The 22,388-nt window shown below is 46.6% G+C and overlaps 1 protein-coding gene across 2 annotated transcripts in view; it reads left to right on the top strand.

Annotated features, from left to right (window-relative positions):
• LOC311224375 (receptor expression-enhancing protein 6) overlaps positions 1–22,388 on the top strand; it is a 46,793-nt gene that overhangs the window by 7,620 nt on the left and 16,785 nt on the right. For both annotated transcript variants that reach the window (XM_084309343.1, XM_084309344.1), the window contains exons 3-5: positions 3,919–4,012; positions 13,429–13,567; positions 17,223–17,391. In XM_084309343.1, the coding sequence (XP_084165469.1) occupies positions 3,919–4,012; positions 13,429–13,567; positions 17,223–17,391 (402 nt within the window). The remainder of the gene's footprint in view (positions 1–3,918; positions 4,013–13,428; positions 13,568–17,222; positions 17,392–22,388) is intronic.

Below are 22,388 nucleotides of genomic sequence, written 5' to 3' on the forward strand. Positions count from 1 at the left end.
CAGCCTGCTCCTGAACATTGGTAAAACCAAGGAGCTGATCGTGGATTATAGGAGAGGACAGCGGGAGACACACACACCACTGAGGATTAACGGGGCTACCGTGGACAGGGTGAGCAGCTTCAAGTACCTGGGGGTCCACATCTCAGAGGACCTGACATGGTCAACACACATAGGCACAGTAGTAAAGAAAGCGAAGCAGCGCCTCTACCACCTGAGACAGTTAAGGAAGTTCAGAGTATCGGGGAAGATACTTCAGTCCTTCTACTCAGGAGCTGTAGAGAGCATCTTGACCGGAAACATCACTGCCTGGTATGGGAACAGCACGGCACAGGACAAGAAGGCCCTACAGAGTGTGGTGCGCTCAGCCGAGCGTACCACGGGTATTGCGCTACCTCCCCTGCAGGCTCTATACAACAAGAGGTGCAAATCCAGAGCCTGCAGGATAATGAAAGACCCCCACCACCCCAATAACAGCCTGTTCCAGCTGCTGAGGTCAGGCAGACGCCTGCGAATTCTAGAGACTAAGACGGAGAGGCTTAGGCTAAGCTTCTTCCCCCAGGCCATCAGAGCCTTGAACAATGAACATCGAGAGACACAGAAACTGAACTATCCACACACAAGTACATACACGACACGCACGCTGAGCACGCTCACACACTAGCAGCCACTTTAACACTCATGCCGCACACACGCACACTTATGGCCAGAGGAAAGGCCACTTAAAATAGTATAACATCAGGAACAGTGTATTGCACTACTAAAGCTAACTAGCATGTCCTATATGCTCTGTAAATACTAATGTACAGATACCGAGATGGCACACCATGTACCTGTTTATTGCACTGTTTTATTGGATTCTATTAATATGTTGTACCACTGTATTTTATTGGATTCTATTATATGTTGTACCACTGTATTGCACATCGTCGCGGGCAAGACCAGCCGCATTTCATTGTATACCTGTATGCCGTGACAATTAAAACTCTTGAATCTTGAATCTTGAATCTTGAGGTGAAAGGTTTGCACCCTTACAGATAGAAGCCTCGGAATTTCGGTAGGTGAATTGCTTTCCTAGATGTTACTTATGTGTCGGTTATGTTTTTACTTTTAACCTTTTATTTATACAGGTATACAGATTAAATTAGTTTTAAGAGAATCTCAAATACATTATTTTATTTAAGTGTATAGTTAATTTCTTTTTACAGTTTTTGTATTTTTCTGACATGGGGGCTCAACAATAAATGACAATCAGAAATGTCAAGTTGCATGTTGTTATTCTAACCAGCTTAGTTCTGTTGCATTTCCAATTTATTTATTTAAATGATACATCTAACAATTTATCAGGAATCGATAAGGGAATCGATAAAGAATCGGACCGATAAGCAGAATCGATAATGGAATCGTATCGATAAAATCGTATCAATTCCCATCCCTAATACAGTATAATATAAATATAATGTATATCTGCTCTCAACACACATATCAATCTATACTAGGTAGCTGCTGTGTAACTAACCACCCCTCCCCCCTGCAGCACCTAGCCAGGTGTGGCAGTGGGGGATTTTTTTAATTTGAGGGGTGAGATGGGGGTGAGGGTAAAAAGGACATTGCCTTGTCCAGAACACAGTAACATGAATACAGTATTTACAATTGTACATGCACGTACATGCACATACATACACATGACATGTCATAGAATTGGTAATGGATATATGGCATTTTATGTAGCCTGAGGACAAAATAGTTTCAAGAGATATGTGCGTCCAAATGAGAACACTGAAAATGCTGAAACGCACCTTGGTCAGGTCCGCAAAGTCCTGTCGGGCCCCAGTCATCTTCCGATGAATCTGAGTCTAATAAACAGGAATAATATTGTTAGTTGGCGAACTAACGTATAAATAAACATATGGACAGTATTAGTGCTGTCAATCGATTAAAATATTTAATCTGATTAATCGCATGATTGTCCATAGTTAACTCGCGATTAATCGCAAATTAATCGATTTTTTTTATTTACCTTAAACGGATATTTTTCAAGTTCCAAGTTTTAATACTCTTATCAACATGAGAGTCAACAAATGCTTGCTTTATTTAAAAAAAAATGTCAATCAATAATCTCTCTCTCAATAATCTCTCTCTCTCAATACTCAACAACGCCAACACTCTTTGATCGCTCTCTGTGTGATCGTTTATGTACCTGGGATGAAGCGGTGTACCTTTCCTAGCCATAATTTATAATAATAATTTAGGACCTGCTCCGAGGTCATCAATTGGCACACATGCGATGCATGCATGCAATTCGTATCTGCGATTAACCCATCCCGTCGTCCTTCTCCCCCAAGGGCAGCCGAGAGCAGACAGGCGTCAATGTGAGCCGCGCCAGGGGACCAATCAAAGTGCTCCTGTCCGTCTTCGTCAAGGACGCCACAGCGTTAGCGATCTTGTTGTTGTGCATGTTTTTCCATTGGGTTTATCTTATCGGGGGGGAAACCCTTGCGAGCACGGGGAGAACATGCAAACTCCACACAGAAAGGCCTGGGAGATACCCCACCTGGGTAACTGGCATCATGGAAACCTGGTCCCCAAGCGGGATTCGAACCCTGGACCTTCTTGCTGTGAGGCGACAGTGTTAACCACTACACCACCGTGCCGCATAGCCGAGATGTATTCAGGTTGCCCAAGGTGCTAAGAGCACCAGATTCCCCCTTTCTTTTTCCGTTTTTCTCACATCCCAATGTTAGTTGTTATGCCAATTCCAAATCCCCTTCCTGGTCGCTCCGCACTCTACCCCCTACCATCGGTCTGGGAGGGCAGAGACTATCACATGCTTCCTCCGACACATGTGTAGCCAGCCCACCGCTTCTTTTCACCTGGCAGCGCGGACTCTCACTGGGAGAGTGTAACGTGTGGAAGGTCACACTACCTCTCCTAGATCCTTCCCTTGCTGTGCAGGCGCCCAGACCGAACTGTAGGAGTCGCTGTTTACAACGACCAGGACCCACCCACGCCGGCTTCCCACCCGCGCTAACACTGCCAATTGTGTTAGTATGGACGGTCGGCCAAGCCGGAGGCACCACAGCCGGATTCGCTTAGTCCGCTGCACTACCCAGCCGCACCAGATTCCCTCTCTCTGTGTTACATCTGTGTTACAATATAGGGAGAGACTGCCACCTATTGGAATTCGATCGGCATTGCAATTTCAAGGTCCCAGAATGAGGCACAGATGTCCGCGTGAGTGTTTAGAATAGGAACATCGAAAAAATTTAATCTCAACCGCTGGCGAGATAACCCGAGAAATATCGGGTATGGCGGTGAATGAGTTAAGAGGTTAAACAAACACCCAACATTATGGGAAGTGCACTTACCCTCTGCTCTAAAGTCAGACAAGAAGATAGATACCAATTTCCTGCGTTCAGTAGAAAGCTATCCGCTTCCATTCAATTGTGCTAAACTAGGCTAGCTTGCAGCCAGATAGCTTTCTACTGAACGCAGCCTAATTGAGCAGTATGTGGTATGTTTCACATGCCTGTAGATTATATTTCACATGGTCACTCTATCGGTCTCTGTTTACAGGGTTCATTTTGGACACTGCAAAGTTCTGGAGTTTGGAATGTATATTATACAGGCTTGGGGAAAAAATGGAAATGCTCCATGTTCAAAGTTATAATGGAAGTCTTTTTAATAGTCTTTATTTCTTTACAACCAGTCAAGTTGTCATCATGCTCAACTGTTGGTAGAGCTATAGGTACTTTTTAATAAATAATAGCTGAAATAACAGTCCCTGCGCCTGTCCCTCTCACTTTTCATGCTAATCCTGTTTCTCTTTCTTCCATTTTCTCTGTCTGTCTGTCTGTCTGTCTGTCTGTCTGTCTGTCTGTCTGTCTGTCTGTCTGTCTGTCTCTCTCTGTCTTTCTCTAGGCATCGTGTCATTTGTTGGATTGTATCTTCTCTTTGGGTTTGGTGCCTCACTCCTTTGCAACCTGATTGGCTTCGTCTATCCAGCCCATTTCTCGTAAGTGTTGTGAAGGGCCAGATTAAACCGAATATATTTATTTATTTATATATATATATTTAATTGTATTTGTATATTCTCTAATATTCCCTGATATCCCTTGTATATTCCTTGTACAATATGCATTGAATATCCATTCTAGCCTACTGAACATCCCATAATAGTCTCCATTCTACTATTGGTCGAGACCTTGGTGCCAGGCTGCCATACCCCTCAGACCCAGTTCAAACGTACCGCTCCACATGTACGAACAAGTCCTAGTCCCGCGTAGGAATCTGGCTACCGCACCACTAATGGGACTATTTGTTCATAGTGCGTATATATACTGCGCTACTAAAGTAGGACTTTCTTTTCAGTCCAGTTTCTTACCCTCCAATAGAGTCACAGACGTAAAGCCTCCCCGCGACGCCACGTGTGGGAGTAAGGCCAAGTTCGCCTACCATCGGTATTGAGACATCGTGTATATTAATATTTGAATAGTCATATTTGGCACTATATCGTCGAGTTGGACGTAGTCTATTAAGCTAATAATAGTCTGTTAATATATAGTGCTTCGTGCGGTGAGAATACTACCGTAGTCAGTACCCCATCGTTTCGGGCAGAGAACTGGCTGCTTACCCAGGGTGGTTGACCCCATGTGAAGCTGCACCCGAGGAGCCCCAGAGCCGACGAGCGAGTGGACCTGTATACCGGATTATTCTACCGACGACAGCCCGCCTTCCCAGGCACGGATTATGCTTTGTATACTTTGATTATTCCATGGATAAAGACCCCCGACACTGCCGTGTGTTGGAACCCCCCCCCCCCTGGAGAGGACGCAAGGTGAGGAGACGCTCTGCAAGACGAGGTCGCTTCACGTCTCTCCCCCGTGGACCGGAGAGAGCCGGCCCACAAAGAGTCCACCTGCTTTCATCTGTGGTCCAAGGATCGCCGGCGCATTGAACGGCACTACAGTGGGTTCACCTGGGATACCCTTGGCCGGACGAGGCAGCCGGATTCTACCCCCCCCCCCCCCTCCTACTCCTGTCGGCTTACAAGCGACCGGATTAACCCCCTCTAGTGTATCTGGTATATAATCATTAAAGTATCATTGCTGTTATTCCTTAACTATTCCAGGTCGTATATTTACCACCTGCGCCTTCAGAGATTGGACATTCTCTATTGATATACCGACGAATACTCTTTGCCATAAAAGTGCATACTATTTCAATTCATAAATGTAATTAAGTGATTAAGTGCTTGTTCTACACACCATCGCTGTGTAGCAATAAAGACCTGTTTCGACTTCGTACATTTGTGTTGGATCCGTTTCATCTACGTGAGAGTGTTTATGATAATATATTTATGCCGTGTACTGGGTGGCTGAATATTAAGTACAAAGGTAGTGGTAGTAAGTATCATATCTAGTAATACAGTCAGGGAATTGTACCCCTCAGTTACAATTGGTCCTTCGAGCCGGATGGGTAATTAGTGTAATATTAATATAGTGTTATTAATATTGAAATGGCCTATGATGAACACTCCACGAAACGATCCTCCTAACCAACGCCCGCAGCGCGAACGACGGCTCCCTCAGTACTTAGAGGCTTACGCTGTCAGTCAACAACCTAGTCTTCTACTAACAGTAAACGCGGTAAAACTAGAAAGTAAAAGTATGTCTAACCCCAACGCCCAGACTACCCCGACCATAGAGGCCCCTACGGGCTCTAATGTAACTGACCAAGTTCACGGTGGGGACCAGTGGGAACCAGACATGACTTCACACCCCGCCAGTACTGTAGAAGTAGTCCCCGATGAGTCCCGGGAGGAATACAACGCTACCGAGAGAGAACTCGGCACGGAAGAAGACGGGGAGAGCACCGTGGAGATAGAGCTCCAAGGCTCCGCAAGGAGTACCCCGAGGGAAGGCTCCCCTATACAACCGCCTTCCCCCAGCGAGGCAGAGAGGACCCTACAGCAGGCCTTCCTCATCAGCCTGAACGCCGCTGCTGAACGCGACCGACTGCAGATCCAGCAGCGAAGCGAACACGAGCAGATACGTCTAGAAATAAGACGCATTCAGATGGAAGAGAATGTGGCCCGAGAACGAGCCGGTGCTCAACGGGACGCAGCGCGCGACAGACAGCAGTCGCAACTAATAGAACAGCTGATCAGACGGACAACACCCTCTCCCTCCGCCAGAGGCTCCAGGAACTCGTCTAGACACACCTCCAGGGCGGCATCCCCTAGCCGAGTAAACAACCCTGAACTTGACCAACAGACGAGGTCTATACCCCCCACAGACCACCTCCCCCCACCGGTCCAAGCGAGACCTAGCAACCGGGAAGGAGCAGCATATCCTGTGGAGAGGCTAAACCAGAGACTACAAGCACTGGATGACCTAACTGAAGACGAAGAGGAAGAGGAGGAGAACCACGCCCGAAGACAGCACAGTACTCTACCGGACCAGGAGGCCCGGTACAGCCCAGGCTATACTCCCGCGGAGCTGCGCTACAGACCCCCGACTCTATACCCGGGTGAGCACGACGCACGACCCGCACCGAGGAACAGCACCTGGACAAGCGGGCCATGGTACACTGCCGGTACCAGCCCATACCAAGGAGCGGGAGGAGACTCGCCTAGGAGGCCTCTCCCCCAACGCTCGCCGATGTATCCACAGTCAGCGTCATACATTGGCACGCCTATGGTACCCGACTTCACCCAAGAGAACCGGGCCCAGTATACAGAACTCCGCATGTGTCTGGAGACCATGTTGGTGGATGTATTGGATGAACGCCACAAATACGCCATCCTACTGAAGCACTTAAAGGTACCCCGCGCACATAATATAGCGCTCGCCTACGCGACTTCCACCACCCCATACACAGCAGCGCTGGTAGCATTGGACCAGAGGTATGGGCGCATATGGGATTACGTGATCCAGGAGATCCGACACATCGACCGCCTACCCCCAGCAATAGACAATCGAGCACTGGACGACCTGTCCATCAGAGTGCAGTCCCTGGTAGGGATGTTGGGAGCGCAAAGGGAGAAGGGGAGGCATGAACTTTACGCCAACTCAAATGTGGAAAGGATCCTGGAGAAGCTGCCGCCCGCTCGTCAGGAGCGCTTTAGGCGGCAGAGGGACCACAGAGACCCGAATGGCCCCGAACCGAACCTCCTCGATCTAGCAGACTTCCTGGCGAGAGAAGTCAGCAGCCTACGGCTAGATACATTCGGACGGAGCACCCCTGGCTCCAGAGAAGGAACCAGACGACTAAATGATGGAAGAAGATCGGTGACTGTGATGCACCAATCGGAGTCAGTACCGAGCAGCAGGAGCCACAGTACCCCCTCCAGAACGGAGAAGTGGAAGATAGTGTGCCCCTACTGTGAGAAAGAACACTGGCTAGCGCAATGTGACTCCTTCCCCAAGCTGAACGCGGAGGAAGCAGGTCAATGGATAAAGTCCAACAAGCGCTGTTTTCGCTGTGCGCGCTCACACATGGCAGCCGAATGCCGCTTAAAGAAAAGGTGCACCAAGTGCGATGGAGCCCATCTGGACATACTTCACGACAGTAACAGACGGCGCCCTTCACCTGCACCATCCAGCCGCAAAGCGAGCGTCATGTACATCGATCCCACCAGCAGCAGTGGAGCCCGAGTACTCCTAAAAGTAGTGCGTGTGACACTAAGCTACCAGAATAAAGTCCTGGACACTTACGCCGTCCTCGATGACGGGTCAGAGAAGACCCTGCTGCTCGCCTCCGCTGCGGCCCAGCTAGGGCTGCGGGGAAGCGAAACCCAAATGACAATTCGGACAATAAGACGAGATTTGAAGACGATAAAGGGCGAGAATGTCTCATTCTCTATCGCAGCAAGCGGCCAGCCTGAGCGACGGTACCAGATTGCAGACGCTTTCACCAGCCAAGAAATAGGACTGTCGCGGTACACATACCCCGTCGCCAAGCTGATGGAGAAATATGCACATCTGCGCAAGTTACCGATCCCGCTCATAGACAATGCTATGCCGACCCTGTTGATAGGCTCCGACCATGCAGACCTCATTGTCCCGATAGACCGGGTTCATACCGGACCCCGAGGCTGTCCTGCAGCAGTCGAGACCCGTTTGGGATGGACTCTCCAAGGCCCGCTCGCCAAATCTCTCAACCGAAGTACAGCCACTAGATGTCTCCACTCCCGAGTCACCGAGGGAGAAACCGCACTCCTGCAACACGTAGAGCGGCTATGGACCTTGGAACAAATGCCCTTTAAGAACGGAAAGAAAGACATTCGCTCTAAAGATGACATTTACGCCATTCACCTCCTCGAGACAGGGACCAAGAGAGTCCCGGTCAACGGCGTGTTGAGATACGCCACGCCACTCCTGCGGCGAGAAGGAATGCCTACTTTCCACGCCAAGACAGACGCCACAGAACGGTACCTGCTGAACACGGAGCGGCGCTTAGCCAAGAACCCCGCCCAAGAGAGTGTATACCGCGCTGAGATTGAGAAGCTCATCACAGCGGGACACGTCACAAAGATGGACATTAAAGAGGCTGACCAGACCACTGAATCGTGGTACGTGCCCCACCACAAGGTCCATCACAACGGTAAAGACCGCATAGTATTTAACTGCAGCTACCAGATCGGATCCCAAAATCTAAATAAAGAGTTACTGCCCGGTCCCACACTCGGCCCCTCCCTACTCGGCGTTCTACTCCGCTTCCGCCAGGAAAAGGTGGCCATCAGCGGGGACATTAAAGGAATGTTCCTGCAGGTGAGATTAGTAGAGGCGGACAAGCCCCTGTTACGGTTCCTATGGAGAGAGAAGCCAGGAGATGAGCACCCAGCCATCTACCAATGGGAAGTCCTCCCCTTCGGAACGACGTGCAGCCCCTGCTGTGCGACATTTGCACTACAGAAACATGTAGCAGAGGACCCAGCAGCGGACGAAGAGGTCCGACACAGCGTAAAGAACAGCTTCTACGTAGACAACTGTCTACAAAGCCTTTCAACCCAGGAAGAAGCCGAGGCTCTCCTGATTAAACTCCGCGCCTCATTGATCAAAGGCGGCTTTGATCTCAGGCAGTGGGCCAGCAGCGATCCGCAAGTACTGCGCAGCCTCTCCTCCGAGGACAAGGCAGCCAGCAGCGAGACCTGGATGGCTACAATCCCGGGAGAAGCCCAGGAGATGACCCTGGGATTGGTGTGGCGATTCAAAACAGATTCGCTTCACTACAGACACAAGCCCCTGACTACGGAGCAGGGAAGGCCGGCGGCGGCGCCGACCACCAGACGGAGTGTGTACACAACACTCGCCCGACAATATGACCCGCTAGGATGTATTCTACCGTACACCACCAGGGCAAAAATGATTGTACGAGCATTGTGGGACAAGGACCAGGGCTGGGACGACCCCATTCCCGCACACCTTGCATCCACCTGGAGAGAGTGGGAGATGGAGCTCCACTCACTCCCAGGCGTTAATATGCGCCGAAGCTACTTCCCACCCACGGTGAGGCCAGAGACATGTAAAATGGACTTACACGTCTTCAGTGACGCCTCAGAGGTCGCATACGGATCAGTAGCCTACTTGCGGGCCCAAGACCAGGGGGGAGAGATCTACACAGCATTTGTCCTCGCCCGCTCGAGAATAGCCCCACGCAAGCAACAATCTATCCCACGTCTAGAGCTCTGCGCAGCCCTAGCCGGAGCGCACCTAGCCACGCTCATCCAACGTGAGCTCACCATACCGGTGTCTAGAACAATCCTGTGGTCAGATTCCACGACGGTACTCGCCTGGATCAAATCGGACTCATGCAAGTACAAAGTCTTCGTGGGAGTCAGAGTCACCGAGATTCAAGACTTAACCGAAGAGTTAACCGGAGAAACAGAGTGGCGCTACGTTGATACAAAACAGAACCCAGCTGACGTCATCACCCGGGGGATGCCCCTGGATGACCTCACCCGTCGCAATGTCTACAGTGACGGCCCCGCATTCCTAAGACTCCCGGAAGGACAGTGGCCCATGCCTATCCCGAGGGAAGCAAGTCCAGAGGAGGTGGAAAATAAGAAGTCTGTGTTCTGTGGATTGAGCACCGTAGCCTCCACCGACCCTAACATAGACGATTGCACGTCCATAGAGAGTGCACAACAAAGAACATTCCTGCGGTACCACCCGGAGTGCAAGTCCCCCGCTGATATGTCAGCAGCTAACTACGAGGAAGCAGAATTGCTTCTACTGCAGCGAGCCCAGAGAGACTCGTTCCCCGATGAATTGGCCTGTCTACAGGGAGGAAAGCCCGTCCCATCCGACAGCAGATTAATTCATCTGGCCCCCGAGAGCGACGCTCATACCCTCATCAGAGTGGGTGGTCGCCTACGCAGGGCCCCCAATCTACCGGATGACATTAAACACTACCTACCGTCTCTACAGACCCGCCAGAAGTGGGTAAAGGAGAGAGACAATTTGACAGAAGGAACAGTCGTCATGATTATTGATCAATCACTGCCCAGAGCTATGTGGCCGGCCGGCCGCGTAAGCAAAGTGATCACCGGTGCCGACGGCAAGGTCCGAGCAGCTGAAGTGCTCGTCCAGGGTCGCACTTACACCCGTCCCGTGGCGAGGCTCATAGAACTGCCTCGACTCCCAGACACAATCGATGATGACCATGACCCTACAACCCTATGACTTTGTGAAGTTGACTGACCCCTACAGCAAACCCTTATGTGTAAATAGACAACGCGATTAATCTGTCTCTGTTTAACTGATTAGGTCTGGGACCTATTCAGGGGGTGGCTGTTGTGAAGGGCCAGATTAAACCGAATATATATATTTATTTATATATATATATTTAATTGTATTTGTATATTCTCTAATATTCCCTGATATCCCTTGTATATTCCTTGTACAATATGCATTGAATATCCATTCTAGCCTACTGAACATCCCATAATAGTCTCCATTCTACTATTGGTCGAGACCTTGGTGCCAGGCTGCCATACCCCTCAGACCCAGTTCAAACGTACCGCTCCACATGTACGAACAAGTCCTAGTCCCGCGTAGGAATCTGGCTACCGCACCACTAATGGGACTATTTGTTCATAGTGCGTATATATACTGCGCTACTAAAGTAGGACTTTCTTTTCAGTCCAGTTTCTTACCCTCCAATAGAGTCACAGACGTAAAGCCTCCCCGCGACGCCACGTGTGGGAGTAAGGCCAAGTTCGCCTACCATCGGTATTGAGACATCGTGTATATTAATATTTGAATAGTCATATTTGGCACTATATCGTCGAGTTGGACGTAGTCTATTAAGCTAATAATAGTCTGTTAATATATAGTGCTTCGTGCGGTGAGAATACTACCGTAGTCAGTACCCCATCGTTTCGGGCAGAGAACTGGCTGCTTGCCCAGGGTGGTTGACCCCATGTGAAGCTGCACCCGAGGAGCCCCAGAGCCGACGAGCGAGTGGACCTGTATACCGGATTATTCTACCGACGACAGCCCGCCTTCCCAGGCACGGATTATGCTTTTTATACTTTGATTATTCCATGGATAAAGACCCCCGACACTGCCGTGTGTTGGAACCCCCCCCCCCTGGAGAGGACGCAAGGTGAGGAGACGCTCTGCAAGACGAGGTCGCTTCACGTCTCTCCCCCGTGGACCGGAGAGAGCCGGCCCACAAAGAGTCCACCTGCTTTCATCTGTGGTCCAAGGATCGCCGGCGCATTGAACGGCACTACAGTGGGTTCACCTGGGATACCCTTGGCCGGACGAGGCAGCCGGATTCTACCCCCCCCCCCCCCCCCCCCCCTCCTACTCCTGTCGGCTTACAAGCGACCGGATTAACCCCCTCTAGTGTATCTGGTATATAATCATTAAGTATCATTGCTGTTATTCCTTAACTATTCCAGGTCGTATATTTACCACCTGCGCCTTCAGAGATTGGACATTCTCTATTGATATACCGACGAATACTCTTTGCCATAAAAGTGCATACTATTTCAATTCATAAATGTAATTAAGTGATTAAGTGCTTGTTCTACACACCATCGCTGTGTAGCAATAAAGACCTGTTTCGACTTCGTACATTTGTGTTGGATCCGTTTCATCTACGTGAGAGTGTTTATGATAATATATTTATGCCGTGTACTGGGTGGCCGAATATTAAGTACAAAGGTAGTGGTAGTAAGTATCATATCTAGTAATACAGTCAGGGAATTGTACCCCTCAGTTACAGTAAGTATTAACCGTACCTTTCCTTTTTTTTTTTTTTTGGGGGGGGGGGGGGGGGTTCTAGTATTTACATTTTACGTAACTTTATACTTTTACTCTACTGTATTTTGTTTTCTTTCACTTTTTCTCCTTATTTTTCTATTTTTCTCCCATCCCAATTTCGTGATTCCAATTCTCCCCTCCCCTGTCTTGAACGTTGCTAGACTATGCCTCCCACTGGTCGGCTGTAGTGAGGATAGAAGCCTTGCATCACGTGTCCCCTCCGGTACACGAGGAGGCAGCCTGTCTCATCTTTTCACCAGACAGCGCGGACTCTCAGTGGCGAGGAGTAACGCGTGGGAGGCTCACGCTGCCCCCGCTACTTCCTGTTTCTGCTGTACAGGCATCACACAACCGACCTGTAGGAGTCGCTGTCCACAACGTCCAATCCCCACCCACCGGCTTTCCCACCCTCTAACACTGCCAATTGTGTTAGTGTGAACGACCGGCCAAGCCGGTAGCAACGCAGAGAGCTGGGCTCTATACCAGCGTTAGTGGCGAGCGCCTTGCCCACTGCGCCACTCAGCCGCCTAACCGCACCTTTCCTACACTTTAAGGAAAGGGTACAAAAAGTAGGAATGTAGAGCATTTGAACACACTTCTAATTCTCACAGACACTAAAAGACTCCTCCTTATTGAGACTCCTCCCCTTTTGGTTTGATACTTCTCCTTTCGCTCAGTCCACTTCCGACCTCTTTGTTAAGCAGTTCTCTGTGTCACAATGGACGTTATTTATTTATTTATTTTACGACTCTTGTCAAATCAAATGGACCGCGGAAAGAGGAAACTTTTAGTTTGTTTTGGTTTTTCAGCCTAATCAGTTGAACAGTGTAGGAGAGTTGACCGCAACAGATTCCAAATGCAAATACCACACTTGAAATGAACTCTAGACCATTTATCTGCTCCTTGTAAATAATAACACACGCCTGGCCATTGAACAGCTGAGCAACCAATTGTCCAATTACTTTTATTTATATATATATATATAATTATAAATGTACTCCAGATGCATCGCATGTGTCTTTTTTGTCTTGCAACATCAAGGCTCTGGTGTACCGTTGATCATCTGACCGTTAGACATGGTGACCTTGTCCTGTCCTGTGTTATCCAATCGGCATTAACCTGGTGAACTTTATCTGTCCTGTTGTCCACTCAGCATCAAGGCCATTGAGAGCAGCAAGAAGGACGACGACACACAGTGGCTGACGTACTGGGTGGTGTACGGCTGCTTCAGCATCGTGGAGCACTTCTCCGACCTCTTCCTTTTCTGGGTTCCCTTCTACTACGCTGGCAAGGTAAACGGAAGGACTTCATCAACTGTGACGAGGCTAAACGGAGGAGTATAAACACTGTGACGAGGCTAAACGGAGGAGTATAAACACTGTGACGAGGGTCTAAACGGAGGAGTATAAACACTGTGACGAGGCTAAACGGAGGAGTATAAACACTGTGACGAGGCTAAACGGAGGAGTATAAACACTGTGACGAGGCTAAACGGAGGAGTATAAACACTGTGACGAGGCTAAACAGAGGAGTATAAACACTGTGACGAGGCTAAACGGAGGAGTATAAACACTGTGACGAGGCTAAACGGAGGAGTATAAACACTGTGACGAGGCTAAACGGAGGAGTATAAACACTGTGACCAGGGGCTAAACGGAGGAGTATAAACACTGTGACGAGGCTAAACGGAGGAGTATTTCACTGACGAGGCTAAACGGAGGCATATAAACACTGATGAGGGGCTAAAAAGAGGAGTATAAACACTGACGAGGCTAAACAGAGGAGTATAAACACTGATGATGGACTAAACTGAGGAGTATAAACACTGACGAGGCTAAGTCAAGTCAAGTCAAGAGTTTTATTTGTCACAGCATACAAGTATACAATGAAATGCGGGTGGTCTTGCCTGCAACGATGTGCAATACAGTAATACAACATATAATGGAATCCAATAAAACAACATTGTGCAATAAACAGTAACATAGTAGGGCATATCGGTATTTGTACATAAGTTATTTACAGAGCATGGAGGACATGCTAGGTCCTTTGGTAGTGCAATACACTGTTACTGTTACTATACTATTTTTAAAGTGACCTTTCCTTAGTGGCCATAAGTGTGGGCGTGTGCAGCATGAGTGTGTGCTTGCTCATGTTAAAGTGGCTGCTAGTGTGTGAGCGTGTACAGTGTGTGTATCGTGTGTGTGCTCATGTGTGCTTGAGTGTGGAGAGTTCAGTGTTCAGGGCTCTGATGGCCTGGGGGAAGAAGCTGAGCCGAAGCCTCTCTGTCCTAGTAGCTGGGGTTCGCAGGCGTCTGCCTGACCGCAGCAGCATGAACAGGCTGTTGTTGGGGTGGTGAGGGTCTTTCATTATTCTGCACTGTGATGAGGTGCTAAACAGAGGAGTATAAACACTGACAAGGCTAAACAGGAGTGTAAACACTGGGATGCGAGCGAGTGTCCATGGTATTGTATTTATTATTTTCATGTCTTTTAGTCTATTTTCATTCTGATTTAATTACCGGACTGTCATTATTGTTATTATTATTTCTGTTATTGTCCTGTGAGTTATTGTTGATTATTACTGTTACTGTATTGTTTGACTTGTTTCATTTAAAAAAAAGAGAAAATAAAAAAACATTTGTTCACAAAAAACAGTGTTACAGAGCTTGATCGGGCTTTTACAGCTAAATGTACTTTTTCTGAAAACCCAAGTAGTAGCCAAGCATACTGTTCCATAGCATACCCCTTCAGTTGATCATGACAAATCCTCTCTTACCTTGACGATTAAAAAGCCTCCATAATTTAGTAAATAGTAGCCCCATGGCATGGTGTTGAGCTGTAGCCAGCAAGCGATGCTATCAATATTAGCTAAATAATTAGCGTCACATAGCTGGCCTTTTTCTGAAAACCCAAGCACATATTGTTCCATAGCATACACCTTCAGTTGATCATGACAAATCCTCTCTTACCTTGATGATTAAAAGCCTCCATAATTTAGTAAATAAAGCTGTATCCAGCCAGCTAGTATTGATGCTATTCAAAATGCTATCCACATTATCTAAATAGCTAACCAACTAAATACAATAGACAGTGGTATTGATTGAATTGATTGAAAAGTTTATTAACAGATTGCAGAATGGGTACAGTACAGTACATCTCAATACATACAATTGTTAAGGGGATGCAGACCAGAGAAAGACTTTCGTCTTGTTTACATCAGGGTCCCCCATTTTCAATTCATCATAACATATATGACATACATGACATACAGATAGACAGTACTGCTACATCTATACATTTATGACATATCAGATTTGCAAATACAGTACTGTTTGTGATACAAAAGTGTCCAGAAAAGGAGTGTATATACATTTGGCATAGAAACTGTACATTGGAGGAGGTTGGTGGGGTGGGGTTGGGTGGGTTGGGTGAGGGCTGTACATTGGAGGTGGGGGGGGGGGGGGGGGGGGGTTGGGTAGGGGACACACACACATTTTACACTGTACATTGGAATATTGACAAAGCCTTACTTGGTCATTTACTGTACAACTAGGTTAGGACATTTGTAGGGGCCAGTTTCGAATTGCAGTCTCACGTAGGTGTTTTTTGAGTGTTTTTGAAGGTGGGTAGTGATTCACATTCCTTTACAGCTTTAGGCAGGGCGTTCCACATTGATGTGGCATAATTGCGAAACGTGTTTAGTCCCTTGTTTGAGCCGAATCTGGGTTTAACATGATTTGTGGAGCTCCCTCTGGTGTTGTGATCGTGGTATTCACTGACCTTTGGGAAGTATTTTGACATGTACATGGGTACCTTGGTCGCGTAGTGTATCTTGTAGACCAGGCCCATTGCAAGTTGCTGTACTCTGTCGTCTACTCTAAGCCATCCTAGGTTGTCAAAGTGGGCAGGGGTGAGGTGGGTTCTAGGAGTCAGGTCAAGTAGTAGTCTGACTAGCTTGTTTTGAGATGTTTGTAATTTGTTTTTTAGTGCCTTTGAGGTGCTTTGGTACCATGAGGTGCAAGCATAGTCGTAGTACCCTTGAATGAGTGCTCCTGCTAGAGTCTTCAGGGTATTCTTGTTTACCAGAGAGGAGATCCGGTACAAGAATCGCGTTCGTTGGTTGACTTTTTTTATTACATTGGATGCCATTTTGTCACAGGAAAGATTAGCCTCTAGGATGGAACCCAGGTAGGTAATTTCATCTTTCCTTGTGATAATATTGGCACCCACTGTAACCGAGAAGCCGTCGGTCTTGCTGAGTTTGTTATTTGAACCGAAGAGAATGGACTCTGTTTTGCCCATGTGTAATGATAGTTTGTTGTCGGCGAGCCATATGCAGATTTTGCCTAGTTCCGAGCTGAGGGCTTTTTCAACCTGTAACTTGTTCTTGTCAGAGACCAGCAGGGCTGAGTCGTCCGCAAACAGGAACAAGTTGCAGTCACAAGCTGACGACATGTCATTTGCATAAATTAGGAATAGTATCCTGAGGTAACGTTAAATACAACGTTTGCTAGTCGAAATGACTGGACACACACATTTAAATTTGTGGCATGCACTTATTATCTTGAGACGTTTCGTTTTTACGGAAACCTTAAAACGAAACGAAAACTAAACGGATCAAAATCGTTTTAGTCTGGACAAGGCCTTAATCTACCTTGTTTGTACCATGTGTTTCAATATTAAATCCATATTGATCATGAAGATCCGTCTACGATGCAATTGATGAGTCCAGTTCCACCACAGCACTGAGCGTCCGGCCTCAGTATGGTAGTATGGTAGTAAGGTAGTAAGGGAGTGTGTTTAAAACTGAATGTCCAGTGTTTGTGTTTCCTACTGCATGTGACGGTGCACTGAACGGTTAGTATGGATGCTTCTCTCTCTCACTCTCACTCTCACTCTCACTCTCACTCTCACTCTCTCTCTCTCTCTCTCTCTCTCCCCCCCCCAGTGTGTGTTCTTGGTGTGGTGTATGGCTCCAGTGTCTTGGAACGGTTCCTCCGTTCTGTACCAACGCGTCGTCCGTCCATTCTTCCTGAAGCACCAGACCACCATGGACACTGTGGTCACCAACCTGAGCGACAGGGCCAAGAACATGGCAGAGAGCGTCACCAAAGAGGGTGAGACACACACACCCATGATTCAAATATGTCATTCAATTTCAAACTCGAAAGGCAACTGAGGTTTCCCTCAATTACGGTCACGTCGAGTTTACATACAGAATTGAGCAAAAAAAAAAAGGCATAAAATCACAGCATATAAAGTCATAACAATAAGACAAATAATTAGAATCAGGAAGCGACGGGGGCGGTGTGTCCCTCCCACGCAGACCCTCGCCACAGAGATCGCGCTGTGCAGGTGAAAAGATGCGACGGCTGCCTCCTCGAGTACCGGAGGGGACACGTGATGCAAGGCTTTGTCTACATTGCAGCCGGCTTGTGGGAGGCATGGCCAACAACGTTCGAGACAGGGGAGGGTAGAATTGGACAATATACGAAATTGGGGAAGGGAGAAAAATAGAAAATGGGGAGAAAAAGTAGATAAAAAAAAAAAAACAATAAGACAAAAATAAATTAAACGCGCCAATGGCCTCGGGGCGCCCCGGTGGCGCACCACGTATATACGTTCTGCGTAACCGCAGCGGCCTGGGTTCGAATCCGGCCCAGGACATGTGCTGCATGTCCTCCCCATCTCTCTCTCTCTCTCCCAATTTCCAAACTGTCCTATCCACAATAAAGCAGAAAATGCCATAAAAATATAGTTAAAAAAAATAGCTGACGAGCAAAACCTCCTATCTGCATTAAAAAAGTGGGGGGAAACCAAATCTGCACTTTGTCGGTATTGTTAACACATAATATAGTAATACAGTATTGGGTATCTTTAAAGAAATTGCATTCTGCAAGAAAACTAAAAGTGCATTGTTCTGCCATCGACAACTTGATTGACAAAGGTTGGAAGGTTTGGTTTTAAACTGTGCAACAGAGGGGAGAATCTCAAGCTTTAAGGACTGTTGGAGTTCATTCCATGAGCTAGAGGGGCATCGGAGCAAAATGCAGATTTACCCTGCTCAGAGCAAACTCAGGGGACCTTAACACTTTCTCTGCCACGCTTATATCCATCAATGTTTGATCACTGCCACCAGTCTAAGCCTATGGAGATGTTTACCTTCTTTGCAGGGCTATAACTTTTTAAATTGTATTGCTATATTGACATTACTATGGCCCATTCAACATCGATTATCTATCGTTCAGGATGTAGGAACGTTTTACTTTTTCATTCACACATTCATACAAAAATACTGTCTAGAATATAAATACGTTTTTATCGTTTTCTGCAGTAAATCCTAGAACGTGAGATGTAGGCATAAATGCATATATACATTATCAAATGCCATTTGTTGCCGATACACGCTATATTAAAAATGTCAACTGTACATGGTCCTAAACGTTATGACTGATCATGCGCGGGTGAACGGAGGGGGGGGGGGGGGGGGGGGGGTCGTTTATAATTCCGTGATCGTCGTTAAATGATTTATGTAGTATGGGTGATATATAGATGGGTGATATATAGATCAGAGCAGTTTGCATCGATAATAATAAACAAAAACGCTGAAACTCACGGCAGCCTCCTCTTACCGTTGGGCGATGATACTGGAGCAAACGGATCCCAGTTATGTGATGGGGATCGAGGGGATCCATTTCCGGTTTGTATAATACTAATACACGCCCAAATCATGTCAATTATTGAGTTATGGCAGCGATCGCTACACATGGACGTGTGTCTTGAGTCCCGCAACGATAAGCGAGTGGCCGGACGGATTTCGGAGACTCTCTCTCTATAAGCCCCTGAGAGTGTGCTACATACAGTAAAAAACTTTATTAAGAAGTAAGTAAAATGTAAGTAAAGGAATGTTCAGTCAATATACATATATACAATACAGAGTAAAATGAGTAACGGTGAGGTACAATGCAGAAAGTGTCTAAAGTGAGTAGAGTGAGTGGTAAGGTGAGTGTTTGTTTAAAGTGAGTGTGTACATGTGGATGTGTGTGCAGTGAGTGTAGATGATGGGTTGTTACATAGTGCCATTGTCATTGAGCATCCTGATGGCCTGGGGATAGAAGCTCTTTCTGAGTCTCTCTGTACTGGCCATGAGACTCCGGTAGCGCTTGCCTGACCGCAGCAGTTCAAAGAGGCATTTGTTTGGGTGACTAGAGTCTTTGATTATTCTCTTAGCCTTAGCCCTGGAACGCTTGTTATAGATGTCCTGGAGAGTGGGAAGCCCACCTCCAATTGTGCGTTCGGCTGAACGGGCCACTCTCTGTAGTCTGCTGCGGTCTTGTACGGTGCTATTCCCAAACCAGGAGGTGATGTTACCAGTCAGGATGCTCTCTATTGTGCACGAGTAGAAGTTCTTGAGGATCTTCTGACTCACTTTGAACGTCCTTAGGCGCCTAAGGAAGTAGAGGTGTTGCCATGCCTTCTTCACTACACTGTCAATGTGTGTGGTCCATGTCAAGTCCTCTGATATGTGGTACTTAAAACTGTTCACTCTCTCGACCGGTGCCCCAACGATGCTGAGGGGGCTGTAGTCCCTGGCCCCGACCTCCTAAAGTCCACAACCATCTCTTTCGTTTTGCTGACGTTCAGGGAGAGGCTGTTCTCCCGACACCACCGTGCCAGGTGATGTAGTATAAGGAGGTAGCTTACCAATAATGATGTAGTATAAGGAGGTAGCTTACCAATAATGATGTAGTATAAGGAGGTAGCTTACCAATAATGATGTAGTATAAGGAAGCAGCTTACCAATAAGGGCCTTAAAAATGAACCAGTGTTTGTTGCGCCTCTCCGTCAGAGAGGGCCAACCAACCTTCTCATAAAGGACACAGTGATGAGTGTCGTATCTATCCAGGGGAGGAAACTAACTTTTTGGCTTACCAGCCAACTGGCGAGTATATGATTTTTTTTTAGCAGCCAAACAGATTTTTTACCAGCCATAAATAAATCGCTAATTGTGATAATTACTTCTTTGTATGTCTTCGTCTAAATTGATTTTCAATCATAGTAATAATCACACTGTGTCTCTACTCTTTAAAATATTTATTACCATAAAACATTAAGTGTCTCTACTCTTCACAATATTAGCATAAAACATATATTAATCACACCGTCTCTACTCTTCAAAATATTAGGATATCACATATTAACATGAAAGAGGGAACTATTCTGGACTGGGTTGGGCTCAACTGGGCAGTGAAAGATGCTGGGTTGGACTGGGTTGGGCTGGTCTAGGTTGGACTGGGTTGGGCTGGACTGGGCTGGGCAGTGAAGGAACCAAGCATTTCACTGTAATGTAATAGCTAAATAAAACAACTTGAACTTTACTTGTTACATTTGCACTCTGGTTGGATGCCAAACGTATTCCGTTGTACTGTACTTGTGCTGTATGATGACAATACATTGGAATCGAATCTCATGTCAACGCTAGGGGTTCAGCAGGTGTATTCTGAATGACAAGTATGACAACATCACCGTTGTGAAGGGCATATGGGCGAGTGGTGATATGGGGGGAAACCCGGTAATAATAAAATGTCACTCGGCTTAATTTAAGCAAAGCCGCTCACTATGTTGAACGCGCATTATGAGTAGCTTGTTGCATGCTAGGTAGCTAGCCGGCTAATGCTGGTTGACTTGAGTGAGTGGTCTGTCCACTTCCCCTAGATGGGCGGCATCTTCTAGAAAACGAGTGTTCATTGGAGGAGCTTAGAGCGCTACGATGATGTTCATTGGTTATGGATTATTATGAGGCGCAAATGGGAGGAATCATAAGGGGGGAGTCAGAGTTCGGCTTGTGCCAGTGAGCGAATAGGCAGATTGCAGAATGATTTTTTTGTTTTGTTTACTACTCGCCAGTGTGGCGAGTGATCTTCATGAATCACTCGCCAAACATAAAGAATACTCGCATTTGGCGAGAAAAATGGCCTAATTTCCTCCCCTGTATCTACTGTATCACCAGTGATTAATCTGAATCATAGTCCAGGACTGCTAAAAAGAGGCTGCACTCTTGAGGACATCTTATGGGTACAGAAGCAGGCTGCCATTGAATCCACCGGTCACTTCCTCTTCCATTCACTGCAGGTCATTAGTGCTAACTGGGCTCCTGGACTCGAATCCGTGCACCTGCTGCCAAGTGCAGTAATTCACATTAAGTTTTTTTTCTGCACTCAAGAAGATTAACTAAACAAAAGAAAAAGATGCAAATTGTGCAAAAGAAAATCCTTAGTGTACTGGAAGAGAGGAAATTGAGTGACAATACATTTTAATCTAATCTAATTCAGTTTTGAATGCTGACAATGCTCCCATTCAAAGCTGTATTAGATTAGATTAAAATGTATTGTCATTGTTCAGCACAAGTACAGTACAATGCAAATACGTTTGGCATCTAACCAGAGTGCACATAAAGTACAATGTACAGGTGATTAAACCGGATATAAAATATATAAATGAGTACCGAGTAATAATGCTAATCACATGTATGTACAGTGGTATAGTATTATTATGTACAGTGATACAGGTATAAAGACACTATGGTAGTAAGTCATACCGGCCAGCGGTATAACTAGTAAGAGTAGGTAAGGGATATATATAGATATAGTATCTACAGGTATGTAAAGAGGATTATCTGCAGGTATAGACAGACAGATAAATAAATATATATACTGTAAATATAATAATATATACAGTATATACAGCATTATTGTACATGCGATCATACAGAGTTATTTAACCCTTTAACTCTTTGACTGCCACGCTGTTTTTCCATCTTTACTCCCTGGAGCCAGATTTTTTGACCATTTTCACGATGTTTGCAGACCAGCGTTTCCGTTAGCCGGTAATTACCGGTATTTGACCGGTAAAATCTGTTGAAGTCCGACATATTTAATCTCTCCGGTCTTAATGTCCGGTGAAAATAATGCCCTCTAAGCACAATTTGATTATTTGAATTGTATTAAAATAGGCTAAAATTAAATAGCCTATGCGATGAACGAAACAATCATTACATTTGTTTCATCGTTGCTTCACCAAGCAGGTATAATAATGTTGTCAGCGAGAGCTTAGT

The sequence above is a fragment of the Notolepis coatsorum genome, assembly GCF_963971535.1.
Source record: "Notolepis coatsorum genome assembly, chromosome: 2".
Taxonomy (NCBI): Eukaryota; Metazoa; Chordata; class Actinopteri; order Aulopiformes; family Paralepididae; genus Notolepis; species Notolepis coatsorum.